The following is a 19,163-nucleotide window of genomic DNA, read 5'->3' on the forward strand; positions in this document are numbered from 1 at the left end:
CTGGGCCATGCTGTGTGGGCTCCCGATCCTCACTGTAATCTGGTAAGGAGATAGTAAGTATTGTCTCCATTTTATAGATGAGGAAGCTGAGGCCCTGAGAGGGCCAGGAGTGCCTGCCCAAAGACTCCTGCTCGTTAATGGCTGGGCTGGGGAGTTCAACTCCAGTCTTAGGTCCAAGTCTGAGTTCCCACCATGGAACCTTGCCTGCTCAGACTCACCAGGCAGAGCCTCAGGGACTTGGTTCCCAAATCCCAACTGGCCCCTGGACTTGGCTCTGCCTGGGCCCCTGGAGGGTGGCAGCAATGCCTCTGAGCCTCACCCACCCACAATGCCCATGTCTTTCCCGTTCCTACCTGGAAGACACCATGTGGGCAGCCTGTGAAGGCCGAGGCCCCTCCCTGCACCCTCTCCACCGCTGCCTGGGATCATCACCCTCCCCAGCTTGCTCGTGTTTGAACTGCAAAGGCCAAGGACGTTAGCCCCAGAACTGCCACCTGAACAGGTGAAGTGACTGGCCAAGGCTAACCGGCCAGTCCAGCAGAACCTGGCTCGAACCCAACCTCCTCTTCCTCCTTCCCCTGTTCTGCAAGGGGCGCCCTCCAGCGTGGTCGTGTGCTCCTCCTGCTGAGCGCACTTTTGTCCCCATGAGTTGCTTTGGCTGTTGAAGGGTGCAGCTGTCCCCGCTGGGCAGTAAGCTTCTTAAAGCCAGGGCTTGTCTCAGCCATGCTCAGACCTACCAGGTCCGTAGCAGCCATCCACAAATGTTTGACGAGTGACTGAATGATGGGCCCTGATATTCAGCCAGTACACACGGGTCCTGACTGTGTAATCCTCACAGTCCCCATGCTTCAGTGTTCTGAGCATCATCCCCGCCTGTGACTTGGGTGAGTCATTTCACCTTCTCTGCCTCAGTTTCCTCATTCACAAAACTGGGACTAAGAGCAGCCCGTGCTCTAGTGAAGCGTTACATACACGAGACCTTCAGACGCCCCACATTCCTATGCCTTCTTCCTAGGCCAGAAGTCATAGCAGGGCCTAATAAGTGGTTATGCCAAGGGGGCCCTACAGCTCAGAGGCTCAAGTCTGATGCCTGTGTCCTGCGACAGGCACTAGACTGGGGCTCTCAGGGCCTCCACCCAGCACCACAGGTGACTGGACGGCAGGGACCATCAGGGAGGGGCGACCTGGGCTCAGGAAGCAGAGCCCGTGTCCCCACCTGGCGCTGCCTCTGCATGGCCCAGCTCAGGTGTGGCTGGGGACGGGGAGGGGAAGGACCTGGAGGCCCTCAGCAAGTGTGCTTTAATCCCTACACACACTCTGTGAGGCAGTTCAGCATTCCCGTTTTACAGATGAGGAAACTGAGGCTCAGAGATAACAAAATCACTTGCTCAAGATCCTGCAGCCAGGAAGTGGCCCAGAAAGGAGGTCCCCAGAAGGACTGAACCTCCCTTTGTCCCTTCGCCCAAATCCAGTGCATCCCACTCCACTCTAAGTTGAGAGGGGAAAAAATTCAGAGGAAAGAGCCCAGAACAGATTTATTTTTCTTTAGATAAATCTCATACAGAATATGTTACAGTCAGGAGTTCTCAGCTTTCACCAAAAGGTCAGAAGTTATTGCAGTTGTGCCCAGTGGATAGGATGGAGGAAGGGAAACTTCTAGAAAGCTGCCTGTGTTCAGAGAAGGAATCGTCAATGTTTAAAGTTGTGGGGCTGCCCTGCAGAGGGCGTTCCAGGGCAGGTAGGAGTCAGGAGTAAGAGACAAGGCGCACGGGGGGCGACAGGGTGGCCTGGGCTTGGGCAGGCTGGAGACTGCCTCTCTACTGGAAGCAGCATCCGGGCTGTCTGGCCAGGACCTACCAAGGGGACAGCAGAGCCAGGACCACAGGGTGCCCTGGGGCCAGCCCTGCCAGACGGTGTCTCAGCCCCGCCGCAGCGCCTGCAGCTGGTGGGCCACTTTCTCCAGCTCCGCCTCGATGGCCGACAGGCTCTCCAGCTCCTGGTCCTAGGAGAGACATTGGGGGTCACTTGGGCCAGCCTGGCCAGTGGCACGGAAGGCACGGTAAGCCAGAAGGGCACTGGGTTAGCTGTGTGGCCTCGGACAGGTGGCTTTGTCTCTCTCAGACTCAGGGGCCTCATCCATCATGGAGACAGTGATAATGAGCCTACTGTACTGCTCTCGGGATCATTATGCGCAAGAAGGTGGCTGATGCCGGGGGCCCCGTCCCCACACTGCTCTTGGTGGCCTCTTATCCAGGCCCCACTTCCTCTCAAATGGTTCCGGACAGGTGGGCGTCTGTTCAGGGCACATGGAAAACAAAGCTTACAGTGCCCTGAAGAGCCCCCTTCCCTCAGCCTAGCCCATGGGTGCCAGGACCCAGGGTGAGGCCAGCCTGGGGCTTCCGGGTCTGTCTTCTGCAGCCTTCCCACCTGAGGGGAATGTGGGGCCTGAGGCAGGGCCACATGCTGGGGGAGCTGCCCCACGTCAGCCTGCCTAGGGCTGGGCTTTGATCCCTGGTCCTGATTGTGAGAGGATCCCGAGCTCTGGCTGCCCAAGTTTAGGGAAGCAGGGACCCCTCCTCTGAGCCCTGTTCTATGCCCCAGTCTCCAGAAGCTTCCAGGCCTCAGAACTTGGACACTCACAAGAGCATACCCTCAAGACTTGGAGCAGGAGCGCAGGGAAGGCTGCCTCCTTTGACCTGGGAGGGGTCATTTTCCGGGGGTCACTGCCAGATTTGAGGCTGCCGAGGGCATCGTGGCCCAGGGACCCCGACATTGCAGGCTGTGGAAATAGACTCTACAGCCCCTTAGTCTTGGAGCAGGCCCTGGGGCAGGTGTTCTGCGAGGCTGGGGTTTCTAAGACCCTTGGGCTGTGTTGAGGAGGCCCCCACCCCATCCCCTCCATATGCTTCAGGGGTCCAATTTCTCTGCCCTGCGGTCCAGAGCTCCCTCTGCTTGTGGAGAAAGGAAGCTGGTGGCACCTCTGGGCCCCCATTCTCTCCACTTTGTCCTCAGCCCCTCGCCCTGGGCTCCCAGGCACGTGGGCAGATGCCCTCTCCCGCTACAGCTGCCAATATGGAGCCTTCTTCCTCTCAGACTGCCAGGCCCAGAGAGGGGGTCGGGGGCCCAAAGAAGGGGCCACACCCTCTTCTAGGTGGGCAGAGAAGAGCCTTGGGGTCAGGGCTGCGGACAGGTGTCAGCCTTCCCACAGAGCCTGGGTTCCCACCTGGACACTAGGCTTGAACCAGGTATCCCAGCCACCTACCTGCCAGGAACCCCAACTCCCACCCTGCTCTTGTGGGCTGTGTCCCCACGCCCCATTCATCTTCCCCAGGGGCCCTGGTTTTCAAAGCCCTTGTGTGTTCCAATCATGGTAATTACGTGGGCAGAGGAGACTCCTTACCCCTGCTTCATAAATGGGGGAACCGATGAGGCTCAGAGGAGGGGAGTGACCCCCCCAAGTCCATGCAGCTAGGAGGAGGCAGAGCCCAGGTCTTCTGGCTCACATCTGTGTGGCTCCCACCCGCTCCCCACAGGCAAGAGGTCCTCTGGCCCTGCCCCTGCCCTGCCCTGTTACTCTCATGGGCCAGATGCAGGGCCTGAGCCTGGGAGGAGGCTGTGCCTGGGCTGCCTGGGGGCCAGGAGGGGACATGGTCAGACCCACCGCATGGTTTTTCCAGGGCACGACCTGCAAGGCTCACTACTGCCTTCGGGACAACGTCCCCACTCAGCGCCTCCCCCGCTGCCACAGGCTGACCTGAGCTGCTCCTGTCTCCCAGCCAGCTTTGCTGGGTGCCCCCTGTGAGCTGGGGTGTTCTCCCGCCCTGAGAGCCCCCGGTCTGAGCATCTCTCCATCCCCAGACTCCTGCGGGTGGGGGGGGGGCGTGTCCCCTCAGTGGGGCAGGGGCAGTGTGTCTGAGTGCGGCTGCCCCTGCTGGGCGCACTCTCTGCGGCCCAGCACAGAGCTGGCTGCCGCCCCATACCAACCTCTGGTCTGCGGTTTGCGCTGCCCTCCTCCTCTTTCTTCTCCTCGGGGTAGCCTCGGACCTGGAGGGGCAGGCCCGCCTCAAGGCTGTCCTCCCGGGAGGATGGCCTCCAGCCTCGTCGCAGCTGTGGCCCAGGGCCCCTGAAGCCGTAGGCCCGGGCCCGGAAGGAGAGTTTCATGGAACTGTCCGGGTTCTCCTCCTCCTCCTCCTGCCCCTCCAGCCGCTTCTCAGCCGTCAGCTCCTTGGCCAGCTGGTCCATCTTGCTCCAGCGTTTGGAGTCCTCCCACTCCTTGGAGAGCCGCTCCTCCTCCTGCTCCAGCTCCCCGCTCTTCCCACCCTGGAAGAGGCCTTGTGGGGCCACCGCCATCTCCTCCTCCTCCTCTTTCTGCCGGGAATGCTGCTGCTCTCCCTTCCCTTCGGGGGCCTGAGCCTCCTCAGCCCCAGGCTTCCCAGCTCCATCCACAGCCAGAGCCTCCGACCGACCTGGAGCAGGTGGTGGGCAAGAGCAGGAGAATGGGTGGGGGACCACCGTTTTCCCAGTCTCTGCCACTCCCCGGGGGCCTCTGCTGCGGCCACAGACCTCGGCTCTCAGGGCCCAGCCCAGCCTCTCCACAGTGATGACACTTAGCGGGAAAAACCTTCTTCATGCCAGGCTTTGCAAGACCCTCTCAACTCAGAGGGGTGGGTTAGCTGGAGCCTGCCTTTTCCCCTCATCCTCACCCCAGAAGCCCAGCAGCTGGAGAGTGAGGAAAGACCCTGACAGGCCTGCAGCAGGAGCCAGGGCCTCTCCTAAACCCTAGTTGAAGTTGACACTGTTTCCAGATCAGCCTGCGCCCTCCTGCCATGGTCTCTGTTCCCAAAGCCAGCCCACCCACCTCCCACCCCTAGCTTCTGGGGTTGGTGGGGGCAGGCTATGTGGAATAGTGGGAAATGCACGGTTTTGGAGTCAGATAAATCTGGGGTAGAACCTCAGCTTTTACTACAAATTAGCTGTGTGACCTTGGGCAAATTACTTAACCTCTCTGAGCCTCATTTGTCCATCTGGGAAATGGAGCTAATACCTACCTTTCAGGGTTGTTATGGGAAATTAGGTTATGGAGAAGGCTCTCCTCCCACCCGTCCCCCTCTCCCAGACGCGTTGGTTGAGGTCTCCGCCATCATACGTACTCTTGCCTTTCCGGATCTCCTTGTAGCCAAGGCTCAGGTGGGGGTTCGGCGCTACAGTGGGGCCTTCTTCCTCGGGGACAGCCTCCTCTCCAGCCTCCGCCTCCTCCTCCTCCTCTTCCTCTTCTCTCTTTGCCTGCCACCCTGGCTCTGCACTCAGGCCCTTCTCTCTGTCCACCAGACCCTGAGAGAGGCCCTCACTGTCCCCCTTGGCCTGTGGGCCTGGGTATTTCTGGCTGGGGAGGCTGGCTGGAGGGTGGGTGTTGGTGGCCTCCTCCTCCTCCTCCTCCTCCTCCTCCTCCTCTTCCTCCACGGGGGCCTGACTGTTCCCCTCAGTCTTGGACTCCTGCCTGGGCTCCGGGAGGGCCTGGGGCCTGGCTCCGTCTGTGGCTTCACCACTTTTCTCTGCCTCCTTGGAATCCTCTCTTTTCTCCATAGCATCCTTGGAGGATGGCTCTTCCATCGCCTCTGCAGACACAGCACAGCCAAGTCAGGCCCTGAGGACTGGGCCACATGTGGGGCCTCCCCACAGGCTAATTTCAGATCTTACTCATTATGTTTCTTGGCTTCCAGCGAGCCCAGCCCAAGACAACGATTAGGGTTACCCCTCTGTCCATGTCCACGTTTGATCTGAGCACAGCTGGATTTGTTTCTTTCCTTTTAATCCTGACTTTTAAAACAGGTTATTATTCAAAGAACAAAAAACCAAAAACCAGACCTTAAGAATTAATCCAGGAGATAAAGCCTGAACTGAAAATTAATATGTCAGCTGTGTGATCTTGGGCAAGTTGCTTAACCTCTCTGTGTAAGAGGCACCATGACTGCAACTTCATTCTCCCCTCCATGTGGGGCTTCTCTGTCTTCAGTGTCCTGTGAAAGGGCTCAATTCTGCAATATTTTAGGGTTTCATTAAAAGGTATTTTATTGTGGCTGCCTTAAAGACAGCCTTTGAACAAGTAAAAATTCCTCCTGTTATTAGAATGATGACCACTGAACAAAGTGCTCCCAAGTACATTCCACCATCTGAGCTTCACCAGGATTCTGGTGAAAGGTGCTCCCATGCCTATTTCACAGAAACCCAAAATGATCTGAAGAAAGGTAAGATGACCTGTCCATCTCACGCAGTTTGCGGGCAGCAGAGCTGAGCCTGGAACCCAAGCCTCCAAATGCCAAGTTTGGAATCTCTGCACTGACACATGGCTACCTGCCTCATTAAAGCTTCAACCAAACTGAGGGCACCTGGGCTTCACTTGAGGGCTTTCCCTCTCAGCCCCAGATGGGAGACACCGGGATCCAGCTCCTGGACACTGGCCTTACCAGCCAATCTTCTACATGGAGAGCAGAAGCGCCACGAGGCCAGTTTGTGGCTCTCCTCGGGAAGGGAGGATGGCTCAGAGTGTCACGCTGACCTAAGGCATGACCTCTTCGACTCCTAGAAGCTCTTTGGTTTCAAGAAAGATGATCTGGGTTCATTTCACATTTCACACCTACTCTGTCTGTGGTCCTCCTGCATCCTGGCTATTCTGAGGCCCCACCGCATCCCAGGAGGACAGGCACTGGGGGCGGGGGCTCTGCTACAGTGGCCACTGGGTAGACCCAGAGTTGAAGCTGTCCACCTGCCATGTCAGAGACCTCCTGCCCTAGAGTGTCAGCCCCTCTTCTGGGCAGACGGGACCGAGCGAGGGCTTTGGTGTGAGGCAGGACCAGATTGAAACCCCTGGTCATGCCACTCACCTTGGGCAAGGGACCTAGTCTCTCTGGGCAGCAGTTTCCCCATTTGTAGAGAGAGGGAAATAAGGGATTATGGGTGGGGCTCCTGACTCATTGGAACCCTGGGTCCATCATAGCCACTCTTCCCATTGCCACCCTCCCTTTCCCACCTCTGGCCAGACTGGCTGGGACAGACCTTTCAGCTCGGCCTGGCTGCTCTGGTTCTCAAGAACCTCCGAGAGTTCATCTTCAAAACCGCTGTGTTTCTTCTGCTGATGTGCCCTCTCCTTGGCACCTGGTATGAGAAAAGGAGGGAAAAGTCCCATTGGGTCCAGCCCTGGCATATTTGTCTATGAGAGTGAAGACCTCCATTTCCCCATCTGTAAGCTGGGCACCTCATGTTCAGGGCCTGCCCAATGAGACACTGATGGGGCGTGAGCTTGGGGAGCGGTGAAGCATTGGCGTCCGTCACCTCTCTCAGCTGGGCCCTCAGGCAGCCACACTGCCTCGCCAGATTCAGCTTCTCCCTAGGAGGCCAGAACAAGCGTGCTGCGGCCTCACACAGCAAGAAAGTCTCAAATGTAGCAAGGATCCCAGGGGCAGGAGTTGTTGCGGGTGGGGAACCCCTCAGGACCTGGCTGGGCAGGAGTTGTTGCGGGTGGGGAACCCCTCAGGACCTGGCTGGTAGCTCCAGGAACCCTGCGGCAGGTGGTAATGGTGACAGCTCTTGATTCAGGCAAGCTCTGCTACCCTTGGACGCTGTGAGTCCAGGCCTGGGGACAAGGCCAAGCCCTGTGCCTGCATCTGAGCCCAGGGTTGGCGCCTGCTGCCGTGACCCAGAGACCCCTCTCCCCCGCCTGCTGCTGCCTCCTCTGACTGTCCCCACACCTGTGCCTTATTCCTGATGTTGGCCCCTCAGCTAGCCCAGCCCATTTCTTCCCGCAGTGGGCTTTCCGGGGCAGCTGTGGGCCAGGGAGCATGCCCAGCCCTGGCCTCAGGCAACGTGGGTTCCAGTCCCCTTCTGGCTATTTCCTAGCTCCTTGGGCAACTTGGGCTCTCCCAGAGTTGGGTGCTTGTCTAGAAAACAGGGTTGCTGTGTGGTAAATGCTAAGACAGAGGCACACACAAGATGTTATGGGAGCCCAAGAGGGAGTGGACGGATAGATGGATGGACAGAAATACATCCAGGACTCTGTTAATGGAAAACAGTCATATATACGTATATTGACTGCTTATACGGGATACACACGTGTATGAATACAGATGTTTCAGGACACATTCCCCTATAATAGTCTCTGTTGACAGTCTAATTATTTAAATGTAATCAGTTAGTCATTCAATATTTAATTTTAAAGTTATATTGTAATAAAATATTTAATGCTTAGTTAAAAAAAAAGACACTAGTCCAAGGTCACTGATGATGATATAACTATCCAGGTAATAATAGTCCCAGCCGTGCCCGGCACTCCCTGCCCCTCCAGCAACAGTAGGAGGTGGGTGCTGGGTGCTTGCCGCCCAGGCTGGCTCATGAGTGGGAGGAATAACAGTGTGTTAGCTTGGAAAGGGCCATAGGAATCCTATTGATGTGGCTGTGTTTACACGCCTCCTCCCCAAAGCCCTCTCTGTTCTCACACATGGCCTGGTCTGCCCCAAAGGCCTCAGAGTGGGGCCCATCCTGGAGCCAGAGAAGCCTTCATACCCCCACCCTACCCCAGACACAAGCCCAGCCCTTAAAAACACTCTCACTTCGTTGGGAAGCAGATGCTGGATTCATGCTATAATGCCCTGTTCTCATGGAGAGACACAACACCACCAGTGGTCCTGCCCTGGTGGAAACAGCCACTTCCCACAGGGAGTCAGCCAGGGCAGGTGCAGGGCCAAACTCAGGTTTCCTGATTTGCAAGGCTAGGGCCGTGCTTTGCATCAAGCCTGGAAGGAGCTGGGGGCTTATCCTGTCCAGGCTTGGCTTGAATATCATCAGTGACGAGTGGCTCACTACTTCACAAAGTTATTTCCTAAAATGACTGAACTGCAGAGGCCGTGGGCTTTGGGGAAGCTGCACCTGGCATGTCTCTATTCACTGTGTGACCTTGGACAAGTCACTCAACCTCTCTGGGCCTTGATTTCTTTAACAATATCAATAACAGATTGAGCCAGGTGGCACGGCGGTTCCTGCTTTTCTGCTTTATAATTAAAAGGAAATGACAGTCCCAGAGAGGAACTTGCTGAACCTTCCACCAGATTTTCTGACTCTCAGTTACTGGAATTTACCCAGAGTCATGTGCAGTGGCTGGAAAATACCTTGGAGAGCGAGGTCTTGGAGCTCCTTCAGTAAATTCTGATGTCTCAGAATGGAAAGGATCCGTTCATCTGCAATGAAGAAGAGTCATCATGGGTGGTTTCCAGAGAACAGCCGAGAAAGAGATTACCATCAATATTTTCAGCTGAGCACAAGGAATTTACTCTGGAAACTCAAAACCAGGGTGGTGGCAGCAAGATTGGGTCTTCAGATAACACTTTTGAAATTACCTCCTTTCCAAGGTGTGTGTCAGTTTCCTACTACATCAAAGAAGTCAGCCACTGCCCCAGCACCCAGACCTCAGCCAAAGGGTGGCAACCCCTGAGGATGAGTGGGGTCTCTTTAAATACAACAGCTTTCCATCTCCATGCCTGCGCTCACACTGTCTACCACACCTGGACAACCCTGTCTTCATTTTTCCACCCATCGGTTTCCAATGTTTCTTTTAAAGTCCAACTGAAATGCTGCTGGCTCTATCCAGCAGTTAGTAAAAACTTGACTGAGGCCAGGCACGGTGGCTCACGCCTGTAATCCCAGCACTTTGGGAGGCCAAGGCAGGCAGATCACAAGGTCAGGAGATCGAGACCATCCTGGCGAACACGGTGAAACCCCGTCTCTACTAAAAATACAAAAAATTAGCTGGGCATGGTGCGGGTGCCTGTAGTCCCAGCTACTCGGGAGGCTGAGGCAAGAGGATGGCGTGAACCCGGGAGGCGGAGCTTGGAGCGAGCCAGGATCGAGCCACTGCACTCCAGCCTGGGCAACAGAGTGAGACTCCGTCTCAAAAACAAACAAAAAAACAAACAAACAACAAAAACAAAAAGCAGAACAAAAAGAAAACTTGACTGGTTGCCTGGAAAGATTTCATCCTTCTCCTGTCCACCCATTACATTCCTTTATTCATCACACATCTAGAGGGTGTCTGTAGAGGCCAGAGGCTGTTCTAGGCACTGGGATACAACACACAAAATCTTTGTCCATAGGGAGCTCACAGTCTGGGGGCTTGCTGTTCCAGCCCTGGTTTTATTTTGCCCAGAGTTCTAGTTAACTGTGTTCATATGCATCTCCTCTGACAGTCTATAATGACCTGGGCTACAACCCCTTCAACTGTCTATACACCTTGGACCCCAGTGCAGTGCCTGGACGTGACAGGCACTCAGTCAGTGACTGTTGAGTTAAATCATTAATTCCACCAAAAGCCACACACCCATGTCCTAGCCTCCCAGCCCAGCAGGCAGCAACCCTCACCCCTAGCCTCCAGCTCATACCTCCTCGGAGTGTCTCGAAACATTCCTGGCTGACAGGCATGGGGCTGGGCTTGGAAAGTGTGTCGGAGATGACCTCAACGATGCATTTCATCACCTGGGAACACAGTGCAGGGGCAGGTTGGGGCTGGTTTGAGCATGGGGCTCAGTGCCTGGAGGCTCTAGGGTGAATTTCTAGTGAGGACAGAGGGTATTTGCCTTTGTCTTTGGGAGTCCAGGATCTCTGGCTCAGAGACACAGGTCTGCTTTCTTAGCCAGACAGTAATAGCAATGACAATAGAAAACCCTTACACAGTGCTTACCATGTGTCAGCCACTCCAACCACATGGCCAGCAGGTTCCCCTCCAAAGTGGATCATGGTGAGAATGGGGTGTAGGGAATGGTACCTGGTACCTTCTCATCCCCAAGTGCTATTTCTCTAAACATGAGAAAACTGCTTCTGGGCACTAAAATGATGTCTTACAAAAGTGCTCTGATTGTGAAGATGCCCAAACGTCAGCTCCTCCAGGAAGTCCTTCTGGACTGCCCAGAGGAGATAAAGACCTTCCCTGGCTCTACCCTGTTTGGAAATAGGATGTAGGTTACTGTCTTCCCACACCCATGGTGTTGTTGCATGCAAGGAGTCACAGCTTCATATTCTCACTCCATGTTCACCATGGGATGGATGAATCCCTGGGCAGCATGTGAGCACACATTGACTACACCTGGGAGCATATCCCAGGTCACCCACAGCCACGCCTCTGAAAGTCTTATCCTGTGCCCGCAAAGGTGTTGTGGATAATTAGGCATATGATAAATGAGTGATCTTTGATGATGGTGCCCACTGTAATGTGGTATCCTGGCTGTGTGATCTTGGAGAAGTGACTTAACCTCTCTGAGCCTCAGTGTCCTCATTTGTAAAATGGGAGTGAGAATACCTTCCCAACTGCTCTCCCAGGGTAATGAGGTACAGATGGAAAAACACTCTCTCAAGCATGGAGTGTCAGCATGCCCAGGGAGGGGTTCACAACTCCAGCCCTGCTTCCACAGCCTAGAGCTGAGTAGAGAGCAGGAGGTGTCAGACAGGCATCAGGCAACACCGGCAGGGAGTGAGGGGGTGGGAGGCTGTGTCTACGGGATGCCAAGGCAACCGGTCCAAGGATCCAAGATGGCAAACTGGCAAGTGCTCTCTATAATGCGTGTAGTCACCACAATCTCATATAGAATCTTCAGGTCTTAACCAACTGCTTTGGTGCCCCTGACCACAGGCTGCTGGATATAATATGGTGACCAGGGTGTCTCCCATAAGGGATCTAGCAAGGAGAGCCCAGCAGCCTGTACCCTGTATCTCCCTGCAACCCCGGACCTTGCATTGGGAATCTCAGATAACTACCTGTTCGCGAGGGCATTTTCTGGGAGGCAGGAATTGGGTAGAGGGTCTGGAGAGGGATGGGGAGATCAAGAAGGCAGCTCTAGAAATAACAGTGCCCATTTACTGAGGACCTATTATGTGCTAGGCAATTCACATCCGTGATTCCTACTCTTTACACCTCCCCTCAAGGAAAAGGAGAAAAAGGCAGAGCTCAGAGAAGTTAAGGAATTTTCCCAAGGTCACACAGCTAGAATGAGTGGTAGAAGTTTAAATTCTGTCCTATCTGCAACTAAAACATAGGAAATATAATTGAGCAAACTGAGGTTGGAATCTCTTGGATGGTTTGGATTTTAACTGTGGTGTCTAGTGGAAGAAAATAGTTTCTGGGAAGGTGGGGAGTAGAAATTTCTCTGACCCTCAAGTCAGAGATTTGGATGAGCACTAGAGCCTGGAAAAAACAGCCCTAGCTCAGCCATGAATGAATTCCAAGTACACACCCAGCATGGCGTGTCTCTTGCTGCCAGAGAAACCCCTACCAGTGTCTCCTAAGGCCCTTTCCTGGGTGACCTCCACGACTAGCCCCTATTGGTGGGACTGTGGGTGCAGGAGCCATGATCAAGATGTTTTCCTTGTGTTCCTTTGGGACAGCCAGGGCTGGAGAGTCTGCTGGGTGTGGGTTGTTGCTGGCAGAGCCTTTCAGGGGGAAAGAAAGAGCAAAGGGGGGAGGCCAGAGCCAGGCAGGCAAAGGCCATTTTTACAGGTCTGTGGACAACCACAACTACAGAGAAGCCACCCCCCACCAGCCCCTGGGGGGCCTACTGGATTCAGAGTGTTCAAGACAGCCTGAGGCCAGGCACCTCAGCCCAGCAGGTAAGATGCAGGCCTCTTCCACTGCACATGCAGCTCAGAGGAAGCTGGGGAAGTCCCCACAGCAGGACAGCAGGGAAAGCAAGCAATCTTTGATATCTTCTTTTGCAAGCTGTCCCCAGGCTCAGCAGCCGCAGTGCTGGCTCTTGGCTTTATGCCGAACTTACTCCTGCAGCTGCCCAAGAACTGGCTGTGAAGTGTCCACTGGAACCTCCTACCCCTCATCCCCAGCACCCCTTCTTACCTCGGTGTCCCCTTTATTCATAGGGCTGTTCACAGGGAGCGCAGTGACTGGGAAGAAGAAGAGAGTGCTGGGGTCACTCCTCTGCTCCAAGTGGATGCCAGTCCTTCCTGACCGGGCTCACTGGGGCCCGTTCACCCAATGCGACCCCTCAAAACTGCCCCCACCAAAATCAGCTAGGACTGATTTTGTTTCCCTTCCCCGGTTGCTGCCCACAGTGGGGTGGTCCCCAGAGGCTGCACTGAGAGGTCCTCCCCCTCCCCCTTGGGAAACTCTTGCTCTGGAGCGGGTGTGCTTTGGAGCGGGGAGCGCCATCAAAACAAGGCCAAGGGCTGCACAGTGGGACAGAGGTGCGACACAGATGAGGGGGAGAGAGAGACCCCAGAGGCGCGGGGGAAGAGATGGAGGAGGGGGATTGTGAGGGATGATATGGAGAAGTAGAAGTCAAGGGCAGAAAGGCGGGGAGAGTGAGATGAAAGGGGAAGGGGGTGGAGGGGTGCGAGCAGCCATGCTCCCACCTCCCCGCAGTGACCTTGGCCGGCCACCGCGCAACCGGCACTGGCCCTGATGCAACCGAGGCGCCAAGCCCAGACATGGGGTGGGCACAAGGGGGACTTGCCCCGCGGGGTTGGGAGTCAGGCCCAAGTGTCTTGTGGGTCCCAGGCGGAGGCCACACTGCAGGGTCAGGCGGGAGGCGGAGGTGCTGACCGCGGTGCTGAAAACTCGCCGCGCCCGAAGGGAGGTGTGGAGGGGTGCGGGGCGCCGCGCGATGCCCGGACCTCAAGGTGGGAAGGGGCGCCCGGAACCCTCTCCCGCGAGCTCCCCGCGCTCGCTCACCTTGCCCGGCGCAGAGCAGAAGCGCCAGGACAGCGGCGGAGCGCATGGCGGACCCGGGCGCTGAGCAGCTGGCGGTGTGGGGCCGGGCACCTAGGCACCGGGCGAGGGGCGGCTGGACCGGCGGCCGGGGTCGGGCTGCGGTGGCACCGGCGCGGGGCTGGGGGCGCAGTGCCTCGGCGTGCGTCCGTCTGTCGGTCGATCCTCCCGCAAGCTCCCCTGAACGGGGCTCGAGCACTGCAGTGGCAGGAGAGGCGGCAGCAGCAGCGCCCTGGCGCCCCGTTTATATACCCCGACCCCGGAAATGACGTCAGCGGTGCCGCCCCCTCCCCCTTTCCCCACTCCCCAGGGGTCCAGTCCCCGCTCGCCCCACCTCTAACCTCACCCCTCGCTACCTCTGGCCTCTGCCTCTCGGAGCTGGTGGATCTTGGCCACGAAGTGGGTATCTGGTTTCCAAGAGGTGGAATGGGAGGCAGGGGGGCTGTGGCTGATCCTCCACCCCTCGACGATTCCACCGATTTGCCGTGTGTCCCTGGGCAAGTCACTCCGATCTCTGGACCTTGCCTTCTTCCATGTGTACTGAGGTCCCTGGCAGCCCCAGCACCCCGTGCTATTTTCCCGAAGTGCCCCCTGCCTGGGGTGTGCTCCCCCGGTCTCACAGGCTGGAGGCATGCCCATCACTCATGGCTCTCTCCAATATCTAGGAGGCTCTAGAGGGGCTTCCGATGCCCTGTCTGAGTGAGGCTTCTCTCTCTCTGGCAAGCTAGTTGTGTGCCTTCACACTTTGTTGTTGAATGTGTATTTATTTGAATAATGTTTAGTCATCATTACTTTCACAGTGCTGAGCGCCACACAATCTGGCACAGAGGAAACACACTTGACAGGTAACTGTTGAATGTATCGATTGAAGGTTCAAGCCATGGGTGAGTGAATCCTGGGCTCTGCATGCACACGGGAACCAGGGGCTCACTTTCACCAGGAAGCTTAAGCCGCTGTTGGACACCTCTTGTTAGCTAGTGAGGGAGGAGTGGGGGCCAGTTCTTATTACATCCGCCAAAATAGGAGTCCTTGCAACACCTACCCATTAGTGCTAGTGCAACCCCTTAGCATCACCTTCTTGCCACTGGCAGCCCATCTGAATTTGAGAACAGCTCTCACCTCTTCCTGAGCATTCTTAAAACCTGGATATTTTGTGTAAAAGGTCAGTTTCCTGGTTGGCTTCCCTTATTTCTGGGGCCCTTGATGCTCTAGCCACGTTGCTACTCTCACCCTGAGGGCCATGTTGGAAGTTCTTTGCCACCTGACCCCACTGTCACAGGGAACCTGGGATCTGGGTGACGGTTTGTCATTGGCTGACATCGTCCAGAGCCCCTCCTTCCTGCCCACCCCTCTCCATCTGCTGCTGCTGTTTTCTACTAATACTTCCTGTCCCACACCTGTGCTCACACCTGTCCCTAAATGAGAACATGGTGGGAGCTCAAAGGAGACTGAAATGGCCACATTCATGCATTTACATATTTGCTTTGTTAAGCACCTACTATGTGCTTAGAACATCCTAGAACAGTACACAGTTGAGGGTACAGCATTAAACAGAACAGACAGAAGCACTACATTCTACATGGTGAAGACAGACAATGAATAAGAAGTAACATCCACAATTTGTCAGCAGGGAAGGGGACGGGTGTGCTGAGCGAGGGTGGGGTTATACTTAAATAGGATGGATCAGCCGGGTGCGGTGGTTCACGCCTGTAATCTCAACAGTTTGGGAGGCTGAGGCGGGCAGATCACCTGAGGTCAGGAGTTCGAGACCAGCCTGACCAACATGGTGAAACCCCATCTCTACTAAAAATACACAATTAGCCGGGCATGGTGGCGCATGCCTATAATCCCAGCTACTTGGAAGGCTGAGGCAGGAGAATCGCTTGAACCCAAGAGGTGGAGGCCGGGTGTAGCGAGCCGAGATCACACCATTGCACTCCAGCGTGGGCAACAAGAGTGAAACTCTGTCTCAAACAAACAAACAACAACAACAAAAATGGGAAATAGAATGCTGGTTGCCAGGGGTTGAGGGGGAGGAGGAAACAGAGAGTTAGTGTTTCATGGGTACGGAGTTTGGGAAGATGAAAAAGTTCTGGAGATGGATAGTGGTGATGGCTGCACAGCAACATAACTGGACTTAATGCCACTGAATTGTGCCCCGAAAAATGGTTAAGATGGTAAATGTTATGTTAGGGATATTTTATCACAATAAAAAAAATCACTCTCAATATCTTGTGGGGACGTTGACTGCAAGAAGGTGGCTGGTTCTAGCCTGGAGGATGGAGAGCAGGGGCAGAGCTGGTGTCCTGGCCTCCCTAGAGGACAGAAGCTGTCCAGCCAGCATCTCTGGGAGCACCACAGGCACTGGACCTAGTGAACAGAAGGGGAGGGGCACCAGGGAGGATTCTCACAGATGTTCTCCTCTCCAGAATGCTGATTTCGAGAGAGGCCCCAAAAATAGCCCTCTCTCTCCCCCATGGGGCAATGTAGGCTCAGAGCTGACTAGGACCTCTTGCTGCTCCTCACAAGCCAGGCGTGAGTCTAACTTTAACAGTGCAGTCAGAGCCCTGCCCATGTCTCTTGGTGCTTTGAGGGCCCTGACAAACCTCCCACTGCTGGGATCTACCCTTCTGTGCCCACAGGCTCTATTTTTTTTTTTTTTTTTTGAGACAGAGTCTTGCTCTGTCATCCAGGCTGGAGTCCAGTGGCACGATCTCAGCTCACTGCAACCTAGAAACCCAGAAGGCTGTAGAAAGTTGCAAGTTCAGGAAGTTGCCCCCAGGAGCAGCCCTCAGCCAGTGATATCAGGCTTTTACTTGTAAATACCCCTGGGTGGGATAATTCGCAGGAGGATTTTTTGGTACCATTTCCCAGCAGTGATGTCTGGCTTGATAGTGCACACTTTATTGACAGCGCACACTTTATATAGACAGCCCACACTTTATTGACAGCACACACTTTATTGACAGCACACACTTTATGACAGCGCACACTTTATGACAGCACACACTTTATGACAGCGCAGACTTCATTTAGAAAGCCCACGCTTTATTGACAGCACACACTTTATTGACAGCGCACACTTTATTGACAGCACACACTTTATGACAGTGCACACTTTATGACAGCGCACACTTCATTTAGAAAGCCCACACTTTATTGACATCACACACTTTATTGACAGTGCACACTTTATCGACAGCACGCACTTTATTAACAGTGCACATTTTATTGACAGCACACACTTTGACAGCACACACTTCACTGACAGAGCACACTTTATTGACAGCGTGCACTTTATTGACAGCTTGCATTTTATTGACAGCACACACTTTATTGACAGTGCACACTTTATTGACAGCGCACACTTTATTAATAGTGCACACTTTATTGACAGTGAGCACTTTATTGATAACGCACACTTTATTGACAGCGCACACTTCTTTGGCTTCCTTTCCCTTCCTGACCCATTCACTCTCCAGCCCCATTTTCCCTTCTTGATCTTCTACCAGGGATTCCTTGTCAGCCACGTGCACTCAAATCCTTGTGTCAGGGAACCCAAGCCCAAGCTAAGATGCTGACCAGCACCGGCTCTGTGTCTGAGGTGTGGGTGGTCTGTTTTCCCATTCCTCCAATGGTCCTTGGTACTGTGGCCACATGGAACTCAGTGCCCTTCAAGCCTCGTCCCTTCTCGGGCCCTGGCAGCTTTCTCCTCTGTCCCTGGCTCTGGGGCTTGGTTGGTGTTAGTGTGGAGGGTGGCTCTTTAAACACCTGTCCTACCAAGGAGGTGTCTTGTCAACTCCAGGTCATTGCAACGCCTCCGATGAAGGTTGTGGCCCAAATGGTGAGGGTGGGCCGAGGCCAGAATGCACTTGGTTGGGAAACTGAACAAGGCCTTCCATGAGCCAAGGTGCAGTGACAGAATGAAGGGGTGGGCAGAGCCCTGGGCTCTAGGGTCAGCCTGACACACAGCCTACCCTGGGGCTGCCGTCAACTCCCTGAGCGGCCCATGCCAGCCACTTTCCCATGATTTCCCGTGAGGAGGCGGATGATCGAATTGCTCACAAGTGTGTGAAGAGTGAAGCAGCCCATGCAGGTGAAAGGCTCGCATACTTGTGATGCAGTCACTATCATTATCCTCACCTGTAGATTAGGAGGTAGCGGGTCAGAGAGGTTGCCTAAATTGCCTAATAGCACACAGCTAGCAAGTAGAAGAGGAAGGATTTAACCTCAGGCTGTGGGTCCCCAACACAGTCACGTGGATGTTTATTGGTTTTAGATAAATGTGGAAGTTTATTGGTTTTAGATAAATGTGGAAGTTTATTGCTTTTAGGTAGATGCTAATTTTGTCTGACAAAAGGGGGAATTGAGTCTCAGAGACAGATAGTGTCTTGTCCCAGGTCACACAGCAAATCCAAATCAGTAGCAGGGCTGGGTTAAGAGCTAAGCTCCCCTGGGTCCCAGCCTTGGGTTTACCTTCCTGGAAAAGGTTGCTTTCCCTTGAATGTCCCATGTGATGGTGCTGTGGGGGAATGGGCTTCCCCCAGGTATTGCCCAGGGTTGCTCAGCTGCCTTGGAGATGAGCAGTCCAGGCCCTGCCACACTCCAGCCTCTCTGGACCCACCCTCTTTTTCACCAGTTCTACCAAAGCTGTTTGGGGTCTGGGAAGGGGAGACATTCAACTAACATGTCTTGAGCACCTGCTGTGTTCCTGTCTCTGTTCTGGATTCTTGAAATATGCTGCTAAAGAGAAGAGGCAAGGCCCCTGCCTTGTTGGAGCCTGTGTCCTAGGCTGAGACAGACATCAACAGCAAACCGTAATAAATACATGCAGTCTAGAGTGGGGTAGAAGGTGGTGATGGCTGTAAAATACCAGGATGGGAGGGCATGGGCCTCACTAAATAAGTGGCCAAGGTAGGCCTTATTAAGACAGTAACTTGAGTGAGGACTTGAAGGGGTCCAGGGAGCAAACCACGTAGGTGTATGGAGGAAGAACTTTCCAGGCAGAGTGAACAGCCATTGCAAAGGCCCTGGGGCAGGGTCACGCCTGGCAGGCTTGGGAAAGAGCAAAAAGGCCGAGGTGGCTGGGAGAGAGTGAGGCCAGGGTGGTAGGAGATGCTGTGGTGTGGGCTCGCATTAGGCAGGGCTTCATGGGCTTTGGCAGTGTCTTTGATTTTTACTCTGAGAAGGGCAGGAGTCACTGGGAGAAGATGGGTGGGGAGGGTGTGAGGCATTGGGGTCTGCAATACATCCTATGGATGGGCCCTCCGATCTAGCAAGCTCCCAGCAGCCCCAGCACCCAACTCCATCCCAGGAGGCCTGAACCAGAGTCCAGGAGAGGAAAAGAGAAAGCCATTGCCACCACCAGCCCCTGGTAGCCAGAAGTGTCCCCTTTGGTGAGCACCAGATC

General features: G+C 54.9%; 1 protein-coding gene across 1 annotated transcript; it reads right to left on the reverse strand.

Moving 5' to 3' along the window:
* Positions 1 to 1,509: 1,509 nt before the first annotated feature.
* Positions 1,510 to 14,305, reverse strand: CHGA (chromogranin A). The gene is made up of 9 exons (XM_055288352.2): positions 14,110 to 14,305; positions 13,718 to 13,951; positions 12,884 to 12,930; positions 10,425 to 10,518; positions 9,159 to 9,227; positions 7,054 to 7,152; positions 5,151 to 5,615; positions 3,985 to 4,466; positions 1,510 to 2,002 (listed from the first exon to the last, which is right to left on the reverse strand). The coding sequence occupies exons 2-9, from the start codon at positions 13,761 to 13,763 to the stop codon at positions 1,919 to 1,921; spliced, it is 1,386 nt and encodes a 461-aa protein (XP_055144327.1). The 5' UTR covers positions 13,764 to 13,951; positions 14,110 to 14,305; the 3' UTR covers positions 1,510 to 1,918.
* Between the last annotated feature and the right edge of the window lie 4,858 nt (positions 14,306 to 19,163).

The sequence above is a fragment of the Symphalangus syndactylus genome, chromosome 8, assembly GCF_028878055.3.
Source record: "Symphalangus syndactylus isolate Jambi chromosome 8, NHGRI_mSymSyn1-v2.1_pri, whole genome shotgun sequence".
Lineage (NCBI taxonomy): Eukaryota > Metazoa > Chordata > Mammalia > Primates > Hylobatidae > Symphalangus > Symphalangus syndactylus.